General features: G+C 42.6%; 1 protein-coding gene across 1 annotated transcript in view; it reads right to left on the bottom strand.

Annotated features, from left to right (window-relative positions):
* The window catches only part of LOC144805225 (uncharacterized), a 170,286-nt gene that overhangs the window by 144,237 nt on the left and 3,055 nt on the right, over positions 1 to 22,994 (bottom strand). Inside the window, exon 2 of the mRNA XM_078671950.1 lies at positions 21,802 to 21,816. Within this exon, the coding sequence (XP_078528076.1) occupies positions 21,802 to 21,816 (15 nt within the window). The remainder of the gene's footprint in view (positions 1 to 21,801; positions 21,817 to 22,994) is intronic.

Raw genomic sequence — 22,994 nt, 5'->3', positions numbered from 1 at the left:
GGCATCCCGGCTCACTACCATCAAAGGGTCAGTGTCCGGTCTCCGGCAATTGTAATCAACCGGTACCCCCAACTTCTGGACAGTGGCGGTGACACGGTCGTGGAGCTCCCAAATGGCGGCCATTATTGTGCGTAGCGACGGTGTGCTTTCAGCCCGCTCCATCGCCCCTCAATGAGCGACCGGGCGGGTATCCGAACCCCGGAGGTCGACTACTTCAGGGCACCAGGCACAGGCACTACAGATGACAACTGTTAGCAATGCAAAAGTACAATCTCAGCACCGTCGCCGCCAGCGAGGAACCTAGCCCATCAACCCCGGGAGCTCAGCGGGGTCTCCGGGCGGCGGATCCCCAACAAAGACAGTTCTTAAGGCGAGCCGCCGTAGTTGCAGGATAAAACTGCCACCGGACACCATCCAAAACGGAAGGGACAAAAACGCCACTTTGGGAGACCGGAACCACCCAAGTCATGCGGCCGATGTTGTTGCACTCCAACCCAGCAGGGTTAAAACTCGAGGCCCCGGCTTCAGCTCCGGATTAGGCCGAAAATGGCACACGGCGTATCTTCCTCATGTGAGCAGCCAGAAATTTCGGGATTGCACCTTTAGAGTCAGGCGCACTTCAGCTACACGGGAGTCCGGCGGGGAGTCAGGATGAAAGGCAGGATGTATCAGCGGACAACAAGGAGGTTTTCTACCTCCAGCATCTTGCCCGTATGCTTTGGTTCTTGCAGGGGTACCTCCATTAGAGAAAAACAAAATAGAGTCCTGGGAACAACTTCGGAACAAAAGTGTGGATTGGCTGGCTAAATACAAAGGGTACAGGAGGTGGGATATACATGATATTCTAATGGTACGAAGGGTAGGCTGGGTGGGACCAGCAGAAAAAGCTATTAGGGGTGATTGTATTGTCATCAACTTTAGCCGACCAGGTATTGTTAGATCTAAACTAGTTGTTAGAGAGACTAATTACCCCCTACCCACAAACCTAAGTACACTACCCCTCGGCTTCTTTTATAGACCACCACCGACACAGTGCTCATTCATTAGCCCATTTTCCCAATCGGTAAATAGGTTCTCTCCCGTCTTTGACCTAGACACTCTTGATTGACCTTTTTCTAAATCTCAACCGACTGTTTCTGTATTCGCGGCACCCTTTGAGACTCCTAAAATTAATATTGACACTGAGGTGGAAACTTTCTCCAAATGATCATTCTGACTCATTACTACTGGTGCTGAGCAGGAATGTGGCTGGTCTGGCTCCTAAACTAGACATCGAAGAATGGGTTAATATGGTAAATAAATTTGATATCCTTATCCTGGGCAACTAAAGAATTATACCTAGAAGGATATGAGTGCTATAATATTATACCCCCAAACACGGTAGACCCTCTGGCGGTTTATCAATATGGGTCAGTATCGCATCAGGTGGCAGACCGAAATTAATTCCCATTAGAAACGCTAACTTTCAAGTACTGATTTATACACGGGGGGGTTCTATTTGTTTTATTAATTTTTATAATAAGGACTTCTTAACCACACCTAACGTTAATTTTGTTAATCTTTTTAACTTTATTTCAGACATGGCTAATCTACTGGGAAAGCATAAACCGGTAGGGATATGTTTGGGAGGTGACTTTAATGCGAAGATAGCAGGGGGAAATACTGCGAGTCCCACCCAGCATATCTGAGTTAATCCATGTAAGAGAGGACACGAATTAATAAACCACCTATCAAATAGCAGCCTTTTAAATGTTATGGATATTGTTTCTGTAAATAATGGGGAAAATTCAACACCGACTTATAGAGGTTTTGGTCGATCCTCAACTATAGAGTATGTTTTTATATCTGCGCCATTAGAAGATCATCTGGTTTGGGCAGAGGTTAGGGCATCGACTTTTGGGGATCGCAATCCCATCTTAGTCTCTTTCTGGGCAGGCCCGAGACCCAAAACTAGAAAGGAGCCAGGGGCTGGCAATTTAGACATTTCCACTGATAACCTAAGAGTTAAATGGAAAGCATTGGACTGCACGAAGGTGTTCCAAAAGATGGTATACAACTATCCATCACTCTGTGAGACTTGTCTCACACTGGCTAACCCTAACCCAGAGGCAGTCTCTGCTTTTCTCTTACTATGCGCAGGTATTAAAGAACTAATCACCAGACCCGCAGCTACACCTCTACCCGACCCTAGGTGGTTTGATAACATTTGCTCCAGGGCTAACAGAGAACTGAGCTGCCCTATCAGCGTCCCCTAGAGATCCTAACCTCATTAGAGTACTAAGGCACACTTATAAAAGTGCGGTAAAGCACAGGCGAGATGTGGTTTTAAAAGAGCTCAGCCCAGGGGCCCCCGGATAGAAGAGCCCAGCTCAGCCCAGGGGCCCCCAGATAATCAATCAATCAATCAAGCATTTATAAAGCGCACTACTCACCCGGAGAATCCCAGATAGAAGAGCTCAGCTCAGCCCCAGGGCCCAGGAAAGAAGAGCCCAGCTCAGCCCCAGGGTCCCCGGATAGAAGAGCCAAGCTCAGCCCCAGGGGCCGCCGTATAGAAGAGCCCAGCTCAGCCCCAGGGGCCCGCGGACAGAAGAACCCAGCTCATCCCCAGGGGACCCTGGATAGAAGAGCCCAGCTCAGCCCCAGAGGCCACCGGATAGAAGAGCCCAGCTCAGTCCTAGGGGCCCCAGATAGAAGAGCCCAGCTCAGGCCCAGGGGCCCCAGATAGAAGACCCCAGCTTAGCCCCAGGGGCCCCGGATAGAAGAGCCCAGCTCAGCCCCAGGGCCCCAGGGCCCCCGGATAGAAGAGCCCAGCTCAGCCCCAGGGGCCCCGCATAGAAGAGCCCAGCTCAGCCCCAGGGGCCCCCGGATACAAGAACCCAGCTGAGCCCCAGGGGCCCCCGGATAGAAGAGCCCAGCTCAGCCCGGCTCCTGAAGAGATTCCCTCCAGGATTATTCAGTCCATTTCTACAAACACGGCAGAAGGTGCTGACAATCTCCTACCTGAGCAGAGACCCGTGCAGACATGTCCAGGCTCTTTTCTCCTCCTGGGGTGCCGAGGGGGGGAGCCGGGGCTGATCTGGGGTCTGAGGGGGGGGCGCCGGGGCAGATCTGGGGTATGGGGGAGGTGCAGATCTGGGGTCTGGGGCGACGGGCAGGTCTGGGGTCTGAGGGAGGGGTCTGTGTGGGTCTGTAGATAGCGGTAACTGCCCACCAGACAGGGCTCCTTTCTCCTCTGCAGCAGACTGGACAGACCATGAGAGGCCGGAAGTGATGTCACCACCGCTGCTTGTGCTGTCTCTGCCGCCGCTGACCCGGAAAAGGAAACCCTTCTCCTTTTCATCCAATGTGCAGCTCAGTGAGATTCATCAGCAGACAAGAAGCGCCCTCTGCTGGCCGCTGACGGAACCGCCGCTTCCAGGTACCTGCAGTGAATACATTTCACACAAACAAGCATTTATACCTTTAAAAACCTGGGATTTCGGATGTCACAGACATGAATGTTTTTAAGCACCAGACAGTTCAAATACAGGGCCTCACACTTGGCTGCTGCTGTGGAAAAGTATTTATTGCTTCACTTCAGATGAGCATCTTCCAAACACTGATGTAAAGGACGTAAGAGTATTTACAGAAAGGTGACAACTGGAAGTGACAGTCTGTATTACAATGAATATATCTGTATTTCAATTAATATTTCTGTATTTCAATTAATTATATGTAGTTCAATGAATATATCTGTATTTCAATGAATATATCTGTATTTTAATGAATATATCTGTATTTCAATGAATATATCTGTATTTCGAAGAATATGTGAGCATATCGGTCAGTTTTGCAAATAAACTGGGCAGCTTAGTTATTTATTTAACTCATGTAGTTGCAGTTTTTTAAATCCACAGGGTGGTACACAGGAAAGTAAACAGAGGAAAATACTACGGTCTTTTAAACACCAGATCAGTGACATTGGGTCATAGGTCATGTGTCAAAGCTGAAGGGGACAGAGCTGTATCCTCAGCACTTCTTGAGTGGGGTGCAGGGGGGAGTCATCTAGACAGTCACCTTGAGGTTTGTCTTAAGCTTTCTAGAGTGTTCATAGGACTTTGCTCTTTCTGGTCCCTACACGCCGGGAAAGAACGTGCATGTGCGTGATCCAAAGGATCAGAATCAGCTTCCGGCCTGGCCATTGTAATGCCAGCCACGCGCATTGCTCGCATTCTGGTTGTCTGTTTGTACCATACGTTATCTTAACAGCATCCATCTAACATTTTCTAGCTTTACAATTGCACCAAAATACGTTCTTATTAATGTCATTCTTTTTTGAAGGCCCTTGGATTTCTATCCATGGGCTGTGTTTGGATGCGTATCATTGGAAGAGATTTGTAAAGTATCAGATTTTAAATTAGTTATGCCACTGATGGCCGTACCAACCACATATTCCTAAACATAATGGGGTGCATTGTAGTGGCGGTTTGTGACTTTTGAAAGTAGTAAGGCGTAGAAGTTGGGGCTGAGTGTTACATCGGAACCAAGCAAAGCAAGCAAGCCTGGTCAACAAAAGGGGATTTGGGGGTTGTCCCCTCTGTGAAAATGTTTAAAAAGAGTGCACTTTAATACAAAATTATTTGACATGCAATTAGACATGGGGTCACAAAATTAAAAAAGTTCTGGCAACTGCCTCCTTAAACTGACCGACTTGCGTGCACAGCTGTACCTTTTATAATGTGTGTATGTAATTGTGATTGTGTGTACATGTAGTGTGTATGAAGCATGATCTGCTGTACTGTACCTGCTATGTGTGTATAAAGCGTGTGCTGTTGTTGCCTGACTGTACATGTCAAATGTAAGTGAGCGAGAGAGCGAGTGAAGCTTTTTCTGATATTGATGTGTGTGTGTGTGTTACTGTCTGTTTGTGAAAGCACATGTATGTGCAGCACTGCTTCTGCCAGAGGGTGCCTGCCAGTCATGTGTGTGTGTGTGTGTGTGTGTGTGAAGCTTGTGCTACTGTTGCCTGACCAGCTGCTGTTCCGTGTGGGAGAGCAGAATGAAATGGTAAAGCTTCTGCTTGTTAGCATAATAAGCGAATCTCGAGAACAGTGTTTACACTACACCATGGCACTACACAAACACTAAAACTGCTGGCCGCTGACACGGCTTGCTGCTTTACTCACCAAAACACGGGGTGTGCAGCAGCGCCTACTAGTGCCTAGAGAACCTGCTCTCCGGCGCCTCGGTGACGCTGTCGAGTAGTGAACCGCCCTCCTCATATCGGACTCTCGCAGGGCTGACTCTACCTGATTATCTGCTCTGAGGGGTTGGAGGAAGTGGGTTCCCAAAGGCCACAATTAAGAGGCAGCCACATCCCTCCTCTCAGCGAGCCCTATGTCATTGCTGCGCAGTTTGGCTTTTTAAACCGGCTTTCTTGGGGAGAGAGAGGCCCTTCATTACCAGGTCTTAAATCCTTGTGTCAACTGATAAGGGGGAGGCGTGAGGGAGCCAAGCCCAGGAGCTGTGTGCTCTGCCCATCGAGGGCTCTGCTGCTGCCTGGCACCGCGGAACAACTTTGAGGGCAGATCTAAGAACCTACAGCCTACCAAACAAGCATTATAAAATGCAATAGATCTAGCCTTTAATTAACTTAAAGCTACTTGCTTTGCTATACAATACCATTAGCAAAGCAAATGGCTTTAACTTAAGAAAAGGCGAAACCTATTGCATTTTCAATGCTTGTTATCGTATTGCCTCAACGAATGGACTGCCACCAACCGCCTTCGCATTAGTTAAGAACCTTGGAGTTGTAAGTCTAGCTCAGCTAAGATGACAGTAGCCTTCCTGAGTGACCTTTAATTTGGGATTTAGTGACTACCTGCCCTGCCCGGGGTAAGGTCCATTTATCGGTGCAGCTTTTCAATGCAGAGGGCTTTACTTTGGATTTTCTTTTAGCCCTTTTAGTTCCCGAGTATCACAAGTCAGCATCTAAAATGGTGTAACCCAGCTAGAAGCTATGGCCACACCTTGCCCTGCAGAGCCATTGGAAGCCCTTGGGCGGAGGGGGCTTCACCAGGCCTAGTGTGGCGTCTTCTGATTGATTATAGCATACATCTGCATAGCATAGTAATAGGAAACTTCAGAAAAACTTCAATCAAACCACCTGTAGCACATTATACAAAGGGCATTTTCAATGGACACAAAACAGCCAGAGATTCATTTTCTACAAACCGCTGAAGACTGTAATCAGAAGCCTGCAAACAATCACACACAGCACCCGCCTTACCCCGAAACACCAGCACGCCCGCTCTTACGTTTGAACAACTTAGATGGACTGGGTAATTCATCCCAAGCCTTTCCAGCTATTGTGGCCTCAATCGATGCACTCTATGCATACAGAACAGCCTCAATGTACATTGATCGCACAATATATCCATAGCCCAGTGTTCCCCAAAAGCATCAGTTTTACAATGGTGGCAATAAACAACAACTGCACATTGATTTCCAAAGACAGCATCAAATACTGCTCACCCAAATAATCCCTTTGCTTAAACAAGGCCATTATGGATTGCGCCACAAAATAGATATAACACATCGGTTTAAAAATATTTTTCTATCACAAGTTATATTTAAAACAAGCATTTGCAATGCAATAGGTCTCGCATTAGGAAAGTTTGAGCTAGTGGTATTGTAAATGACATTTTTTTTATTTATGTGTTGGTTTTGAAAATAGTGAAATTAATAGCTTTGTCATTTACAATGCCAATAGTTTAAACTTTCGCAAACGTGACACTTATAGCATTTGTAATGCAATATTTGTTGTATTTACATGACTTAGATGTATTAATATTACAAATAACAATGGCTTTTATTTTTTTAAATAATTAATACTTAAATAACAGGTATTGTAATTTATAATGGCGATACCGTAAACTTGTGTAAATAACTTTTGGGAAGATTATGTTCAGTGTATTTTATTGTGATGAAAATCCAAGAACAGAAGTGAAATATTAACATCTTTTTGTGACATTTGTAATAAAGCTTGAAGCATTGAGAGAACATATTAGAACCAGTTGTTATTGAATGGTTGCACAGAGTGATGCTGTGGCGTTCAGTGGTGCTGAGTGATGCTGTTGCCTTCAGTGGTGCTGAGTGATGCTGTGGCCTTCAGTGGTGCTGAGTGATGCTGTGGCGTTCAGTTGGGCTGAGTGATGCTGTGGCATTCAGTGGTGCTGAGTGATGCTGTGGCATTCAGTGGTGCTGAGTGATGCTGTGGCGTTGAGTGGTGCTGAGTGATGCTGTGGCGTTGAGTGATGCTGTGGCATTAAGTGATGCTGTGGCATTGAGTAATGCTGTGGCATTCAGTGATGCTTTGGCGTTGAGGGATGCTGTGCACTGAGTTGTGCTGTGGCGTTGAGTGGGGCTGTTGAGTGGTGCTGTGGCATTGGGTGGTGCTGTGGCATTGAGTGGTGCTGTGGCATTGAGGGGTGCTGTGGCATTCAGTGGTGCTGAGTGATTCTGTGGCGCTGAGTGATGCTGTGGCATTGAGTGATGCTGTGGCGTTGGGTGGTGCTGTGGTGTTGAGTGGTGCTGTGGTGTTGAGTGGTTCTGTGGCGATGAGTGGTGCTGTGGCATTGAGGGGTGCTGTGGCATTCAGTGGTGCTGAGTGATTCTGTGGCGCTGAGTGATGCTGTGGCATTGAGTGATGCTGTGGCGTTGAGTGATGCTGTGGCGTTGAGTGATGTTGTGGCAGGATGGATCCCACTGATTTCAGAAAAGGTCAAAGGGTGCGTAATATCACATCTGCCACCACCAGCAGTTTGGTGAATGGGGGACAATAATTGTAAGGTCACAGTGAAGCTTTTATTGTGGAAGTGGAAAGTGCACCTGCCCCTGAGAGCCAGCTACGAGACGGGACAGTAGTGTGTGCCAGCAGTAGCACCACCCTCCTTCGCTTGTGAACTGGGAAACTCTTATCACATGTAAAATCAGAGCAGAACCGTGGAACATACACAGGCGCGGGACTGGAAGCTTCCATCCAGGAACAGCGGGTCAGGGGTCAGGCACTGCAGACACACTCTGGGTATCGGTCAGCATCTCACCTGGAAGGACGATGTGTCCTCTTCTGTAACAGAAAGGGGCAGGTAGAGGGAGGGAGAGCAGGGGCGGGAGAAGCGAGAAATGAAATAGGAGCAGAGAAAACAGATAAGGGAAGGCAGTGTGGACAGAGGAGAAACAAATGCACAAATAAAGTGAGGGAAAGGATAGAAAGAGAGTAGAGTGACAAGATAGAGAAACAGGGACGAGGGGAGACGTTTAGAGAAATATGAGGTTGAGAGAGGATGAGAGGGACAAAGGGAGGTAGAAAAAAAATGAAAGGAACAGAAGGGAGGAGGGGCCAATCGAGAATGAAGGTGGGGAAACAGGGCACGAGGAAGTAGGAGAGAGGGAGAGATATAGAGGCGAGAGAGCGAGCAGGCACAGAGAGGGGAAGGGGCAGAGAAAACGTGTGTTACTTAAGTAAATAAAGCTGATTAAATATCATTTCACAGCGCCTAATCACAAACCTTTAACCCGGATTAGCATATGGCAGCAGGTCAGCACTAAAAGAAAAGGGTGAAAAGTAGCCGGCAGAGGAAAGGCAGCGCTGGGAGGGGGGCTGGGTAACCATGCCAGCATCCCGATTCACGAGCAGATGGTCCTGTTTATGACCTGCGGAGCGCGTGAAGTGGATGGTGGCAAATGGACTCAAAGCGGCTGGTCGCTTTGATGTTCTTGGCTTGCTTTGTGGGATGGCGGGAGTTTCAGATCCTCAACAGAGTCAGCAAGTTTCCAAGTACTAAGTGCAAATGTAGTCCTTAGTACCAGGTTATGGTCCTGTCCAGATTTTCATTCTGCTCCTCTAGTGCACGATGAAACATAACCAAACTAGGGCACAAATTAGAAAAGCAAGACTGCGTTATTCAACATGCACAGGGATATGGACTTGAATATTAAGCAGGCCTCCCAGGTGCACTTTAGAAATGGGGCTGGAGAGCTGTGCAGTCTGGCTGCAGTCCAATATCTATCTATCTTATTTAATATCTGTAACCCTGCTGAAATAACCAGTGATAGGAGCAGAAAAGCACCACTGTTAGTCTGGTACTATAGTAGCTCCTGTTGTGATTGGGATTCTGAAACTGGGGGATCAGGCATGTCAAAAATGAAACAACTGTGAAACAAACTATACTTATAAAAGCAGGACAAATGTATTTGTAAAAGAGTCTGCTAGCAACAAATTGATACTTGCGGTGTGAGTTCAGAGTACTTGGGTCACTGTGAAGCGTGTAGTCAAATATATGATGACATGCTAGCGAAAAAGCACCAAAACTCAGGTAAAAAAGACAAAAAAACACACAGGACACATCAATACAATGATCGACCATGGTTTCAAAGAACAAACTCTATATTTTGTTAAGACTTTTGTGAATCTGCCTAATAGGTTGTCATCTTGTCGGGGTGCATTTGTATCCATGTCTACTGTCATAAGGGTGGGGGCTGTAAGCACCCGATCATCGATGGTTCGGCATGCTCCCAGGCTTCCAGGAACCTGAGACAGGCCTTGGGTGTTAAGGCCCGAGATAGGATGGCGCTCAAAGGTCACGAAGAGCATATAAGGCTGCTCTAGCAACTCGCGAGTCGGCCCTGAAGATGGAGGCCTGGAGTACACTGAGTAATAGCTCAAAGTTCTGGTGCATTATTAACAGCCCATTTCTATCTGGAAATAATGCTAAATTACTGGAAGCCCATATCACTGAGGACAATTGAGTACATCATTTCGAGGGTATCTTCCAGTCGGATACCCCGCCAACTGAGGGGCAGGAAAGGGTGGAAGGCAAGTCGGAACTTATTTTTACCACCCAAGAGGTAAGAGCTGGTATTCTGGGTCTGTTTAAAAACAAGGCCCCCGTGCCAGATGGGATCCCGCCATATCTCTACATCACCCACGTAGAAACCTGGGTGCCTGTCCTCACAGCTGTTATCAATGCTGCAGTCCAGGTTGCCGCCCAGATTCTTGGGCTTTATCGATTATAGTCCCGGTATTTTAAAAAGGGATATCGGTACAGTACCTATTGTTATAGGTTCATGTCTCTTCTGGACTCTGTGGTGAAGGTGATGGGCCACATGGTACTTGACACACTTGTATCTTGGGTTGATGAAAACAACTTTTTATCCGATATCCGAAAAAGCTTTCGCCCAGGTAGTTCCACCGTGGAACAGTGTTTTAAACCTGTACATGGTTCTCAACAAATACATTGTGGCTCGTTCCAGCCCCATATACCTAGCCTTCATGGACCAGTCCTCAGCATTCGACTGTGTCAATAGGTCCAAGCTGTGGCAGCTGATGTCCTCCATTGGCATAGACAGTAACATCATTTTATTTCTGCTGGATCTTCACCGTGATTCAACCGCGGTTGTCTGCTATTCAAAGGATCTGAAAGTGTCCAGTCAGCTTGACATCAAGAAAGGGGTGTGTCAGGGGTGCATTTTAGCACCCTTTCTTTTTAACCTCTATATTAACTCCTTAGAGAAGACCCTTTTGGCCACAAATGCTGATTGTCCTCAGGTTGGCAAGCGTAGCCTGCCAGTCCTCCTATACGCAGACGATGCAGTCCTTGGGCGAAGGCAGCTAGGGGCCTAAAACTTCTTCTGAATTCTTTTGCCCTTTTTATGAATGACTTGAACCTTTTGTTAAATCATTCAAGTCGTTCATTATGCAGGTGGGACCTCGTAAAGTTAAGCAGTTCACTTTTAAATTCGGACTTTCGTCAATACCGAAGACCAATGTTTTCTCCTATTTGGGAGTTGTGTTTGACGATTCCTTGAGTTGGTGCCCTTTGTTTACTTGGAAGAAAGGTGATCTAGTGAAAGCTTTTTCAGCTGTTTTTAACTTTGCCAGCAGAGTGGGAGGGAAGCCAGTAGGGGCTCTTTTGAATACATATGAAGACAAATATATCTCAAAGGTTAGTTATGGGAGTGAGATATGGGGCCACATTGGGGTAGGGGCAGTGCAAAATGCTGAAAACTCTTTCCTGCGATGGGCCCTTTCTGTCCCACAAAGCACCCCGTTTTATGTTGTGCACGTAGAGTTGGGGATGCCTTTCCTCTCAGATTTACTGGTTTTCCATCCCCTAGCTTTGTGGCTTAATATTTGGGCTAATTAAGAAAATACACTTAGCAAAGACATCCTACGGGAATGCCTTTCACTTGACCATGTCTCAAGCATCCGATGGCTCCAGTATATAAGAGTTGGCCTCTCCAGGGTAGGTAGGAACTATTTGCTAACCCTGAGCGCATATGTAAGAGAGACCTTTCTCTGGTCAAAGAATGTTTTTTAAAGAATGAGCTGCTGTGATAGAAAGGGAAATTAGCTGTGTAAGCCTAGTGTGCATAAGTACATTGGGCCACATGCATCAACCTATTTAGGAAGTGCAAACGGTGCGAATCGGTAAATTCGGCGATTCCTAAATAAGTTTTTGGGATGCATCATACATTTTTGTGAAAATCGCTATTTTTAGTGATTTCCAAAAATGCGATTGCTTTTAAGGAATCGCAAATTTGCGATTCCTTAAAAGCAATGCATGATTGTTTTTCAAATAGCGAATTAGCAATTAGGGGGTGCAAATTACCACGAGGTTGAACCTCGTGGTAATTTGCGAAAAGTTATGAAAATGCTCAAAATTGCATTTTTTAAACTTTCATGTTACAGACACACGTCCTTAGGACATGTGTGTGTGAAACATGCACTTTAAAAAACATTTCAGGAGTGCAGGGGGGGTCCTTTGGACCCCCCTCTGCACCCTTGCAATGCATCAAACAAATGGGATTCGCCAAAAAAAAGTGCAAAACGGCATTGATTCCTATGGGCCTCTAGGCCCATAGGAATCAATGTGATGCCATTCCTTAATTGCGATTCGCAATTAAGGAATCGCAAATACCGAAAATTAAGAAATCCTAAAAACTTTTAGGATTTCTTGATGCATAGGATTTTGCAATTCCTAAATTGCGATTCCTTAATTTTCGCAATTTAGGAAATGCAAAATCCTACATTGATGCATGTGGCCCATTGTGTTCAAAACTGTACCAACCATCGAACCTTATTTCCTAGGGCTTAAAAGCATCCATGATCTTTTTCTATTCACCCAGTTTCGGCTCAACTTCTTCCATTACCTCTTGGCACACCCTTGCGGCTCTCACAGAGGCCTCGTGCCTCATGCCCTGTGGCTGCAACAGTGAGTCTCCTCAGGACATGATGCACTTTTTTAATGTTTTGTAATTTTAATGCTGTCTTTCATAAAGTTATTTATTATTCCCATTCTCAAAAAAGCGGGGTTTAGGAGGGTGAGACCAGCTCTTAACTTTTTACAACTGCTCTAATGACACTGTTTTGCATACGCTTAACTTTTTACGGGTCACTGTTCAGGTCAAGCTGCGATTAACTTCTGTACTGTAATTCATGAATTTTTATCTTGTGTTCTGATTAACTTGGACATATTATATTGTCAATCTGTAACTTGGAAAATGTTTTATCATTTTATGTATGACTTTTATGGTTTTCTTTTATAAAACCGAATAAAGTTTGTTGCTAATAATCACTAGGGGATTCATTTACAGGGTAGCATGGTATCCCTCACAATAACTTCAGGAGTCACAGTCCACACAATGTATATGCGTTGTTCCCCCTACTTCCAAGTTTACATGTATCCCCAATCACCTGCCCAAACCTCTCCCTGCTGATGCCAATGTGGTACTCCGTCAACCCGCAGACCATATCTTTGGCCCCTTTGAAAGTGCCCATACAATAAAAATGCTGCAGTTGTAAATACATATCAACTACCATTTGTTGTGTTTGAAACATTTTATTGAATAATAAAACCTAATAAACATAAGCTGATTATTAAAGCAAAACAGAACATCAGTTGCCATACACATAAGAGACGATAGTTGTACATAAAAATCAACATAATGTAACACAGCAAAGTTATGTAAAGCACATTTCCTAATTTCGGGCAATCTTTAAAGTTCAACAATAGAAACGTTCATAAAGAACAGGAAAGGAAACAAAGAAGGTAGGATACAGCGATTTCATTAATGTAATGCTTCCTACATATAGAAAAACAAATACTAATTATTTTCCTTAAACAATAAAGTCCTCACATTAAAATACTAAGAGAAATATATTGAACATTGAACATTTCATATGTAATTAGAATTAAATTTGAATATTTTAACCTCCTCAGCATTATTTGACTCATGATTACAACCTGAATGCTTTCTGGAAAGGAACCGCCTCATGGGGTTCAAAATCACATCTTTTCCAACAATAGGATTCAAATGATAAACTTGAATTTCAATTCAATTTATTGATTTAGGCCATTTTGGAGATCAACAATTTGAAATATATACAAAATCCATACACTTTAGTAAAATTGTCTCCTAAACTTGAATTCCATCCACTTTTTGATTAAACACTTCCCATTCCAGCAAGCATCACAAGACCATTTGTTGTTATCTTCCCAATTAGTGATAATTTTTCGGATGGCAACAACAATAAATATGTTTAGAATTTTACCTCCGAAAGCAAAAACATGCCATTTCTGAATCATGGTGCACAATAAAATGGAGGAACAGAAGGGCATCGTTTGGTGTAGCATTCATTAAGGTTTGACCAGGCTTGAAACTAGAATTCCTGATTTTTTGGGACATTTAAATGTCATATTTTTGAAAGAGTTCTAACAGACCCAGCACGAGCTCCGCAAAAAATAGAAGATGACTGAATTGTACTTAGAAAAAATGTGCTGATAAGTAATCTATTGATGTAAAATACAGTGGTCAGGCAATGCATGTGGATCTAATCTATTCAGATTTTAACTCCATAGTTTGTTCAATAAATTAACTGAGCATAATACTTGAAGGTCCATCTCTCAGATAAGTTCTATTACAGTTTTAGTTGCGATAACACTAATAGAGATCATTGATAAATAGATTTTAAAAGCCATGGGTGGAATTGATCCTTGGTCTAAATCTAGATTGTTGTCTGCAATAGAAACCAGTACAAACAGATCAAATCTCAAAGCATTGAATATGTTTATTATAGTGGTTTAGAGTACACCCAGAAGACACACATTGTTCCTGAAACTCAGAAAATGTATCCAAAGATTATGATCACATCCTATTTTATGTCCAGAAACTGCTTTAGCTGCTTTCCTGTACAAGTGACACCATTTGCAAATATATTTAACAAAACATTAACGCTGGATGTCAGAAATTCTGTCTTTAAGTATTGTGTAAGAGTTATGCGTGATGGTTTTTATTTGATCTGAAGCAACACTAACACTAAATAGGTACATGCACCGGTTATTATTCAACTAACATTATTAGCAAACTTAATTTGGAGGGAATTGAGAGAAATTGCCTCATGTTTTATTGTTAAAAAAATCTACTGGTTTACTAATTCACAGAGTTTGCAAATGCTAAACCCCTTTTTGAAATGTACTAAGCCCATTTAACAATTCAGAATTTGGAAGGGGAATGTTAATAGTTTCCCTTCTGAATATTTAATACATTGTTAAGGTATGTATTGAGCTTTGAAACCATGTGTGGGCTGAAAAACAGTAACAGGAGGTAGTAAGCCAAGGGGACATTTGTGAATGTGAAAGTAAAATGGGGTGTATTAAAAATGCCTTTATTTAAAAGCTATCACAGACAAAGTAGTGTGCTGACTCTACAAGCAACCACTTTTCACCAAATGGATTATTAGTACATGAACCTCAGTATTTCCTATATTGTTGAAATTTCGTACCTAATATTTTTGTAATGTGTAAATATTTGTTCCTGATAGTTCAGAATTTCAATATTGTCATGAAATGTACCTATTCTTTTTGTCAAACATATTGAAATATCGTTATCCCAATTTTGGGGCATTCTAAAAAGTGTTTTCACTCTCTAACTTGAAGCTTCCTAAGAAAAATACTGACGCCAGTTCCTGGTTTCTCCTAGATCATTTAGCTTTCTCACTAAAACAAGCACAATATTGATTTGAGAGAGGTGAATATTGTAGTCATACACACTGGGGTTAGTTTAGAAAAGACCAATTCCTTAATCTTTCGAAATAATACTTGGAAAAGTTTATGTTCAATAATTTCAGATACCTTACTGATAAAGATATCAGATAAAGATCCCCAAACTTCTTATTGTGGTATCAAAAATATGCTAGAATTAACTTTCTAGTTATATTTGCGATGATGAACTTTCTGTTATTTTAACACATTTTGTCAGTGCACAGAGTATTTTCCCTACATAGATCACATTTCATGCAATGGTCTGTGCTTGAACGTACAATGAAGGGGTAAAAATGCATTTCTACCACAATCAAGAAACCCTTGGGTCTCTGAGGATTACTGTTGCAAATGAAGACCTAGCTAAGATGAAATATCCCTTCAAAAGGACAATTTCCCTCACCCACCATAGTTGGCATGCTTCTTTATTGGGAATCTCCTTGCACCATGAAACAACCCCCTCACTGAGAGGGAGGAGTTCAGGCATATTTTGTTATAGAGAAAGGTATACTAAATACAACAATAATGAGCTCAGGGTAGTGGGGGTAGCAGAGTGAAAGTTAAAACTTGCTAAAGGGTATGTGGTTTCCATTATTTGTACAACCCTGGGCCAGGATTAAAAATAGGACACTGTGGGAGAAATATATATGCACTGTTAGAGTCAATAAGAGGTCAACATGTTTCAGCCTATTAACCCTCCAAATAGGTGTTTGCGGCATTCTTCAGGACTTAATCAAAAGTTCTGCCGCTCAATGTACTCAATCAATAACAAGCATTGTCATAGCCAATAGGTCTCGCCTTTGGGTCCTTATAAGTGTTTAGCCATGCATATTCAGTAACAATGTGAAATAATTACTATTAAAAAAAGAAGACTATAAAGTAACTAAGCTAGACGTGACTTTATAACTGGTTAATCAAACGTTTCTGGAGGTTTAGTATATATAAACAACTCCTTTTTTCTATGGTGTGTGATATTAAGTTGATGCTTTAAATTTTGGTGAGAGTGTACAACGTCCAAAAATTCAATACTGCTTTTATATTAATATACCTTAGAAAGCTTGAAGTGAAAGACAATTCTAAGTGGCATTTGTTATGAGTAGGCGCTAATGACTATTTCCGGATGACAATGTAATTAGCATTTTTTTGTATAAGATGTGTTAAAAGTATGGGTAGGGAAAATGGCTATTTTGGCCAAAGGCTGCCCTTTCTATATGCATGCTAGTTTTAATTTGTAAACAGAATCACAATTTGTCATGTGGTGCACTGTAATGTTAGATGAATCTGTTTTACCCTTCTGATAAGCAAGGGATGACGATGAACCGTTTTTTCCTCCCTGGTTTTAAATGGATTCAGGTTGGAACAGAAGAGGTGTTGGTTGACTTTACCTCAGAAAATGGTTGTTTCCCGCATGCTGCTTTCATGCGACTTATATCCCTTCAGAGGAAGAGGCGGTTGCATGCCTGCATATATGGCCAGATCAGTACTTGGCTGTTTCGGTTCTCCAGTGGGGCTAGAATAGAAGCTGTTAAGGGCAGGGGCGTAGCTTCCCATTGGTACAGCAGGTGCAGTGGCACCAAGTCCCAGATGCCATAAAGGCCCACTGAACCCTGATAACTGCTGTTTTTCACAGTTCAAACAGAGGCCTGAGGGGCCCACAGAACAATGATTATTGCTGTTTTCCACAGTCCAAATAAACAGCAGAGGTCACATTTCCTTTCGTGCCTTGGGGCCCAGGACACACTGGCTAGGCCACTGGTTAAGGATGCAGTGGGGAAGAAGTGGTGAGACAGGTGGATATTTAAACAGCTCGACAATGACTTCATGCCTGGGTACTAAAGTATTCATTACAATTAAAGAATTAAGCAGGAATGGATATCATAATATAGGAAGGCCTATGTACAAATGCAGCTCGATTAGCGGCTGCCTTTAACTTCTCACTTATCACCTCTCCTAATTTACAGTTTTATATTAGATGCAGACATAAATCGTGACCTATGAATATGTTTATCTATCTTTAGGTTCAAATGACCCATCTTTTCCATATGCAAGTATCAGACAGGTCGGGAACACCCAATGGCGTTGAACTTGATAAAGCCACATTAATCACTGGTCTTGAAATACAAATGGCAGCATTAGGCACGTAGTGGTGTATTCTACGTAATCTCATTATGTTCAGGGTACGGGAGAGTATTTAGGGCATAAAGCACTTTGTATTTCTATGGTGGCGGAAATGTTTTTGTCAATCTTCCTTGTCCTACCCTAGTATACAAGTAATACCACATTCTTTGTATACCTGAATTAAATAGGCACACAAAATAGCACCGTATTTAAAGGCCCAGTTCAGAATTACATGGAAGGTGCACTGTCCCAGACTACACAACGGTGCAGTTTTCAGTGGGTGCTATCATCCCACACAGGGGGAGCACACCAGATTATGCTGGAAAAAACATGTGGTGCCCCAACGTAGGCGCAGTTGTAAACCACCAGTCTGCTTACATAGTAAAGCGTTGGGCAGCTATTAAGTGAGGTGGCACGTTTCCCCTGCAGGTGGTTGGGGTCTGTCACCATCTTGTCAGGTGGGGGGTATACAATCAGTGTGCCCCCTGACTGCTTGTTTGCCTTTTCGCCCGTGCCAATAATACAGTGCAGTCCTTGGAGGAGTAGTCAATTTGTATTCATGAAACACACTTGTGTTTCTCGGATGTGTAATCCCCAGATGATCCCTGAACTGTTCCCCAATGGGCTATTTGTACGTCGTATTGAATTGTATGGTCTTATGAGGACTGTTAATAATAATAAAAAAGATTTAGTGAGTGTTTATTGCCCTCTATGTCACTCTACTTCTAAGTACCTAACATAGCTTGTAAAGTGCTTACTGTCATCTGCTCACTTACATTATGCTTATTATGCTTAATATAAATAGTGAACAATTTAGGCGTTTGTGTCGGCCTACAACGTGGACCTGATACAAATAGCAGTACCTACAAGGTGGATGGTACAATTCAACAAGAGTCTAAGATACTCCAGCACAGATGACTTTGCATCAGTCTTGATGGCAAGCCAACTTAAAACTTATCAGTATTGTATACATTATTATCAGAGACTATACTTGCCTCTTGGATACAACTTTACAACGGAATTTTATCAATTTGTGTACAGTTGTGTGTATACAATAAAACAACCTCCCCACCATAATTGATCTGTCTATTCATCTTTTTGGGATCTGGAGTAGCATGCTACTCGCCGAAAAGCACTTCAACACTTCATCAGGGGTAGCAAGCGCTATATAAATGCAAAACCTTCCCTCTTCTATCCCCCCACAATCTTTTTTAACCCAACAGACCAACATGTCCAGCTCTCATATACATTTTATATTTCCCTGTACTAATTCACCACTAATCATTTTTGGATCCTAGAGTAGTGTGCTACTCGCCGAAAAAGCGCTTCAAAGTTCGTATGGGGTAGTAAGTGTTATGTAAATCTAAATACATTAAAATTACTGTTTACATCGGGCTGTACTAACACGAGGATAGAAGTAGAGTGGGGATTAGAGTTTATCTTCCCAGAACAAAGCATACTACAGAAAGTGTGTGAACAGTCTATATGTTGTGCGCCTGGCAAAAAAAAACACAGCAGCGGTGGGAAGAAGGTAGGTAATCTGATGGTCAGACCTATGTGGAAAGAAGCAATCACTTTGGGCAGAGAAGAGGGCTTACACGGAGGACTACTTTGTTTGGATGGACAGCAAGAAAGGGCGGTCTGGAAGATAAGCCTGAAGCTCACTCATCCTGCAATCAGAGGTGATGGCAAGCAAAAAAGCAGTCTTCTAAGGAGGCGAAGAGGACAATTATATAGGCGCTCAAAGGGAGCACACATAAGATAAGTGAGGTCAACTCCCACTAGGGCATTACGAAAGGAGAAGGAGGAAAGAGATGAGTAATGCACTTCAGAAATCTGTTAACAATAGGATCGAAGGCCATGCTCAAGAGCTCGGGGTACCAGACTTGGGACTGATCGCGTTTGATCTTCTTCAGCAATCTTGGCAGAAGTGGTACAGGAGGCCGCAACTCCACTCGCAACGAAAAGGGTCGCCGAGCAAGAGCTGCTTTGGAAACTCTAACACGCAGAACTGCTGACATTGAGCGTTCTCTTCGGTGGCGAATAGATCTAACCAAGGCTCTCCCCACTACTGAAAGAGACCTAGCAGGACCTTCGAGTGAAGATGCCATTTGTGATCCATCATGCACTGGCGGCTGAGTTTGTCCGTCCTTGCGTTCAGTGAACCTGTTAAGTGTTGAACCACCCGAGATATGCCCTGATGTTCCAGCCATGTCCAAAGGCGAAGAGCCTCTTGACATACAGTCCACGACCCCACCCTGCCCTGTTTGTTGCAGTACCACATGGCGGTGGTGTTGTCCGTGAACACCTGCACCACTCTTCCTTTGACAGAAAGAAGAAATGTCTTCAGTGCAAGACGAATCGCCCAGAGCTCCAGAGGATTGATGTGGTGCCTGGACTCTGCCAGAGACCAGAGGTCTTTGATCTGCACCATTCCCATATGGATGCCCCAACCCAGGAGTGACGCATCCGTCACTACTGTGAACTCAGGTTGGGGAAGGTAGAGGGATCTGCTGTTGACTCAATCCTGGTTCGTGAACAACCACTGCAACTGACTTGCAGTCACCTCCGAAATCTGAACGTCATCGGAAAGATTCCCCTGGTGCTGAGCCCACTAAAGTTTAAGTTTAAGTTTAAAATATTTATCAAGTGCAACGTACACCTGGGCGGTTTCTTGGCGCTAAAATAGCAGGCAGCCAGCTGGGCAAGAACAGTCGCTAAGAAGTCGACTGGAAAGGCAGGAAGGGCTTACGAAAGAAGAGACTGATAAAATAAAAAGGTCTTCAAGGCTTTGCGAAAACTGGAATACTGGGTGAGGGACCTAAGATGGAAGGGGAGAGAATTCCAGAACATGGGGGCGAGAGTGGAAAATTTTGAGCCACCCTGTTTTTTTTTCCGGTAGCGGGGTACTGCTAAAAGAAGTTTGTTATAATCTATGAATAATGTCTCCCTATGTATGTCCCTGCCATCTAGATGATGTCCATTAGAGTGCTTCAGTGCTGTGATGTAATATAGAATGTTCAGTGCTGTGGAGAGACTAATGACAGTTTAGATGGGGCTGAGCTACCTGCTGGGTGCTCCTGGTGGTACTTGTCTGGACCAACTTACTACATTTTGATGGCGACGATTTGAACTTACCCTCTGCGTGCTAAACTGGATTTTCAGCGTCACAGCTACCTCTTTAGGATTTCAACTCAATACTTCAAACAAGATTCAAACAACAAAAAGGCAAGTGGTTTAATTCAATTTTCTACCTTATTCAAAGAAGGCTCTGGCACCTAGCCCCACCAGTGACCATTTCACCGGTCGCCCCCAACGTCCTTATGCCACCCTTCTCTGCCACTCTTTTAAACATTTAATCACCTTTCAAAAGCCAGTTTCAGTCAATTTACACTGCAGCTCTTCTTCCTGCCTGCTCCTACCTGCTCCTGAGCGACAAGGATTTTTACAGTTTCATCCTTTCCTCACTCCCTACTTTGCTGCCTTCCAACTACCTTTCTAATAACGCTGGCAGCACCTCAAGCTTTCACCACGGTTCTTCAGACCTGACAACCTTGTTCTATTATGCTATATGGTTATTGCCTTTCAGCAAAATTAGCACGTTTTTCTAACTGCTATAAATCTAATGAAAGCTACACAAGAACAATCTAAAATAACATTAATCTACGTCCAATGTCCAGCGTAGCCAGGTCACAAAATGAATTTGGAAGCATGCAACTACGATCCATGGCGTTGAGGTTAATTGACATTGATTTAAGGGGCAGTACGTTTTTCACACAGGATTGGTGTGATATCACAAATGTTTTAACGGAGTCTCGAGCAAGACAAATTTACATTTTTTTTCAAGTCAAATTCAATGTTTTATCTCAAGATGTTCGGATGTGTCGCACTTTACAACTGCCACTTAAAAAAAAAAAAAATCAAAAACTTTGCTCGCGCTTACCTCAGAGCAGTTCTAACGTCTCGTGCAGACTCTAGATACTTCTTCTTCTTCTGTCGACAGTGTGACGCATTGACTGCAACGCTGCCTTCAAGCGTTTTGCCGCACGCTGCTGCTTTGAGCCATCCTGTATAACATCGAGTACGTGCCACCATTTTTCTGATGTTGACTTTCAGTGTAAATATACTGTCTTATCAGATAAATCACGACACGCAGTATACGTACCGGAGATCTACCTAAATCGCTATGAAGCTCATATGAAGCTTAAGAAGCAATAAGTGGTTGACAACTCGATGTATCAAAACAAGTTTTTTGTTTCGATGGCGATTAAATGACTGTTCATAAGTAAAGAAATATTAATTTAATAGATGTTTCATTTACGTTTGAAAAAAGGAAAAATTGCCACAGCTCACTTTGATGCTTCAAGGTATTTTTTGTGTATCGACATAGTCAGAGGCACACTTCATGATCTTCAAGGGTCATTGATTTAAGTTCTATTAATGTCGTACATATTAATGGGCAACATTACGTTCAAGTCTTGTTTACATATTGTCTTGTTTACATACTGTCACTTCAAGACATATATTTTTATTTGGCTAAAGATTGTTGGAAAGTTAATCCGAGTATCTATTCTTTTCTGTGTTATGCAGGTTCGTTATATACTCTGTACACACTACGCTATACAACACTGCCATCTAGTGGCTTTATTTCTAGTACAGATTTATGTCAAAAATGCTTAACAGTTTAGTCTCTCCACCTACCACCAAATAAGAGTCAAAGACTACCATAATGTCTATGTTGCTCACTTACTAGTGTTATTGTGGAAGCCTGTATTAAGACTTTATTTAGACTTTATCGCTTAAAATTTAACAATTTTTACAAGGGTCTACATATAAGTACATTTTAACCCAATTTTCAATTTACGTGCATGTATTCAAATTTTCAATTATCTATATATGTACATATTTACAATGTTTCCTAGTTAGGGAAGTACATTTCAATTCAATTTTCAAGTTACATGCATGTATTGAAGTTTTCAATTATCTATGTATGTGCATATTTACGATGTTTCCTAGTTAAGGAAATACATTTCAACTCAATTTTCAAGTTACGTGCATGTATTGAAATTTTCAATTATCTATGTAGAGCATATTTACAATGTTTCCTAGTTGGGAAGGTATTTATCAATTCTATTTTCAAGTTACATGCATGTGTTCTAAAAATTCCCTTTGAGAATTTTTATTTCAATTTCAATTTAGACGCCACAAAAGGAAAACTTCTCAACATTCAAGTTATATGTATTGCTGTGAAACACTTAGAGTAATCTAATTTTCAATAATCACGCAATATCTCGAAGTTTCCTAATTATCAATGTTTATTCAATTGTGACGTTTGTGAGGTTTTTGCTTAATATTACCTCATTTGTTGTCAATATTCAACCTTTAGGTTGTCGATATGGATCTATTCCTGTCAATATTTCAATGTTTTGATTCAATTTACATTTGCTCAAGGTTTATATTATTCTTATGTTGACACTGTTTATTGAATAGTATAAGAAGTCACTATCTGTTCCTTCTTATGCTTTCATTCAGTTTTCTATACTTTTTCTTGACATCTTTCTCCTTACATGCTCTTCGTTTAGTTAGTTATGTGAGGGGTTGTTGTTGAGCTGTTCTTTCCTTTTTACTCTTTTATGAGGAAGATAAGGAGAGAATATAGTATATTCATCTAAAGAAATATAAGGAAATGTATGAGAATGTCTATTTCAACTCCACATACTTTATTGTGCTTTCCGACACATTTGCCTGGCCAGTATTTGAGTCAGGGAGTATCGATAGGTATGTATACTTTTCTCT

This window comes from Lissotriton helveticus, chromosome 1_2, assembly GCF_964261635.1.
Source record: "Lissotriton helveticus chromosome 1_2, aLisHel1.1, whole genome shotgun sequence".
In the NCBI taxonomy this organism is placed as follows: Eukaryota; Metazoa; Chordata; class Amphibia; order Caudata; family Salamandridae; genus Lissotriton; species Lissotriton helveticus.
The sequence above is the reverse complement of the archived record's forward strand: the minus strand, read 5'-3'. Positions and strand labels throughout refer to the sequence as shown.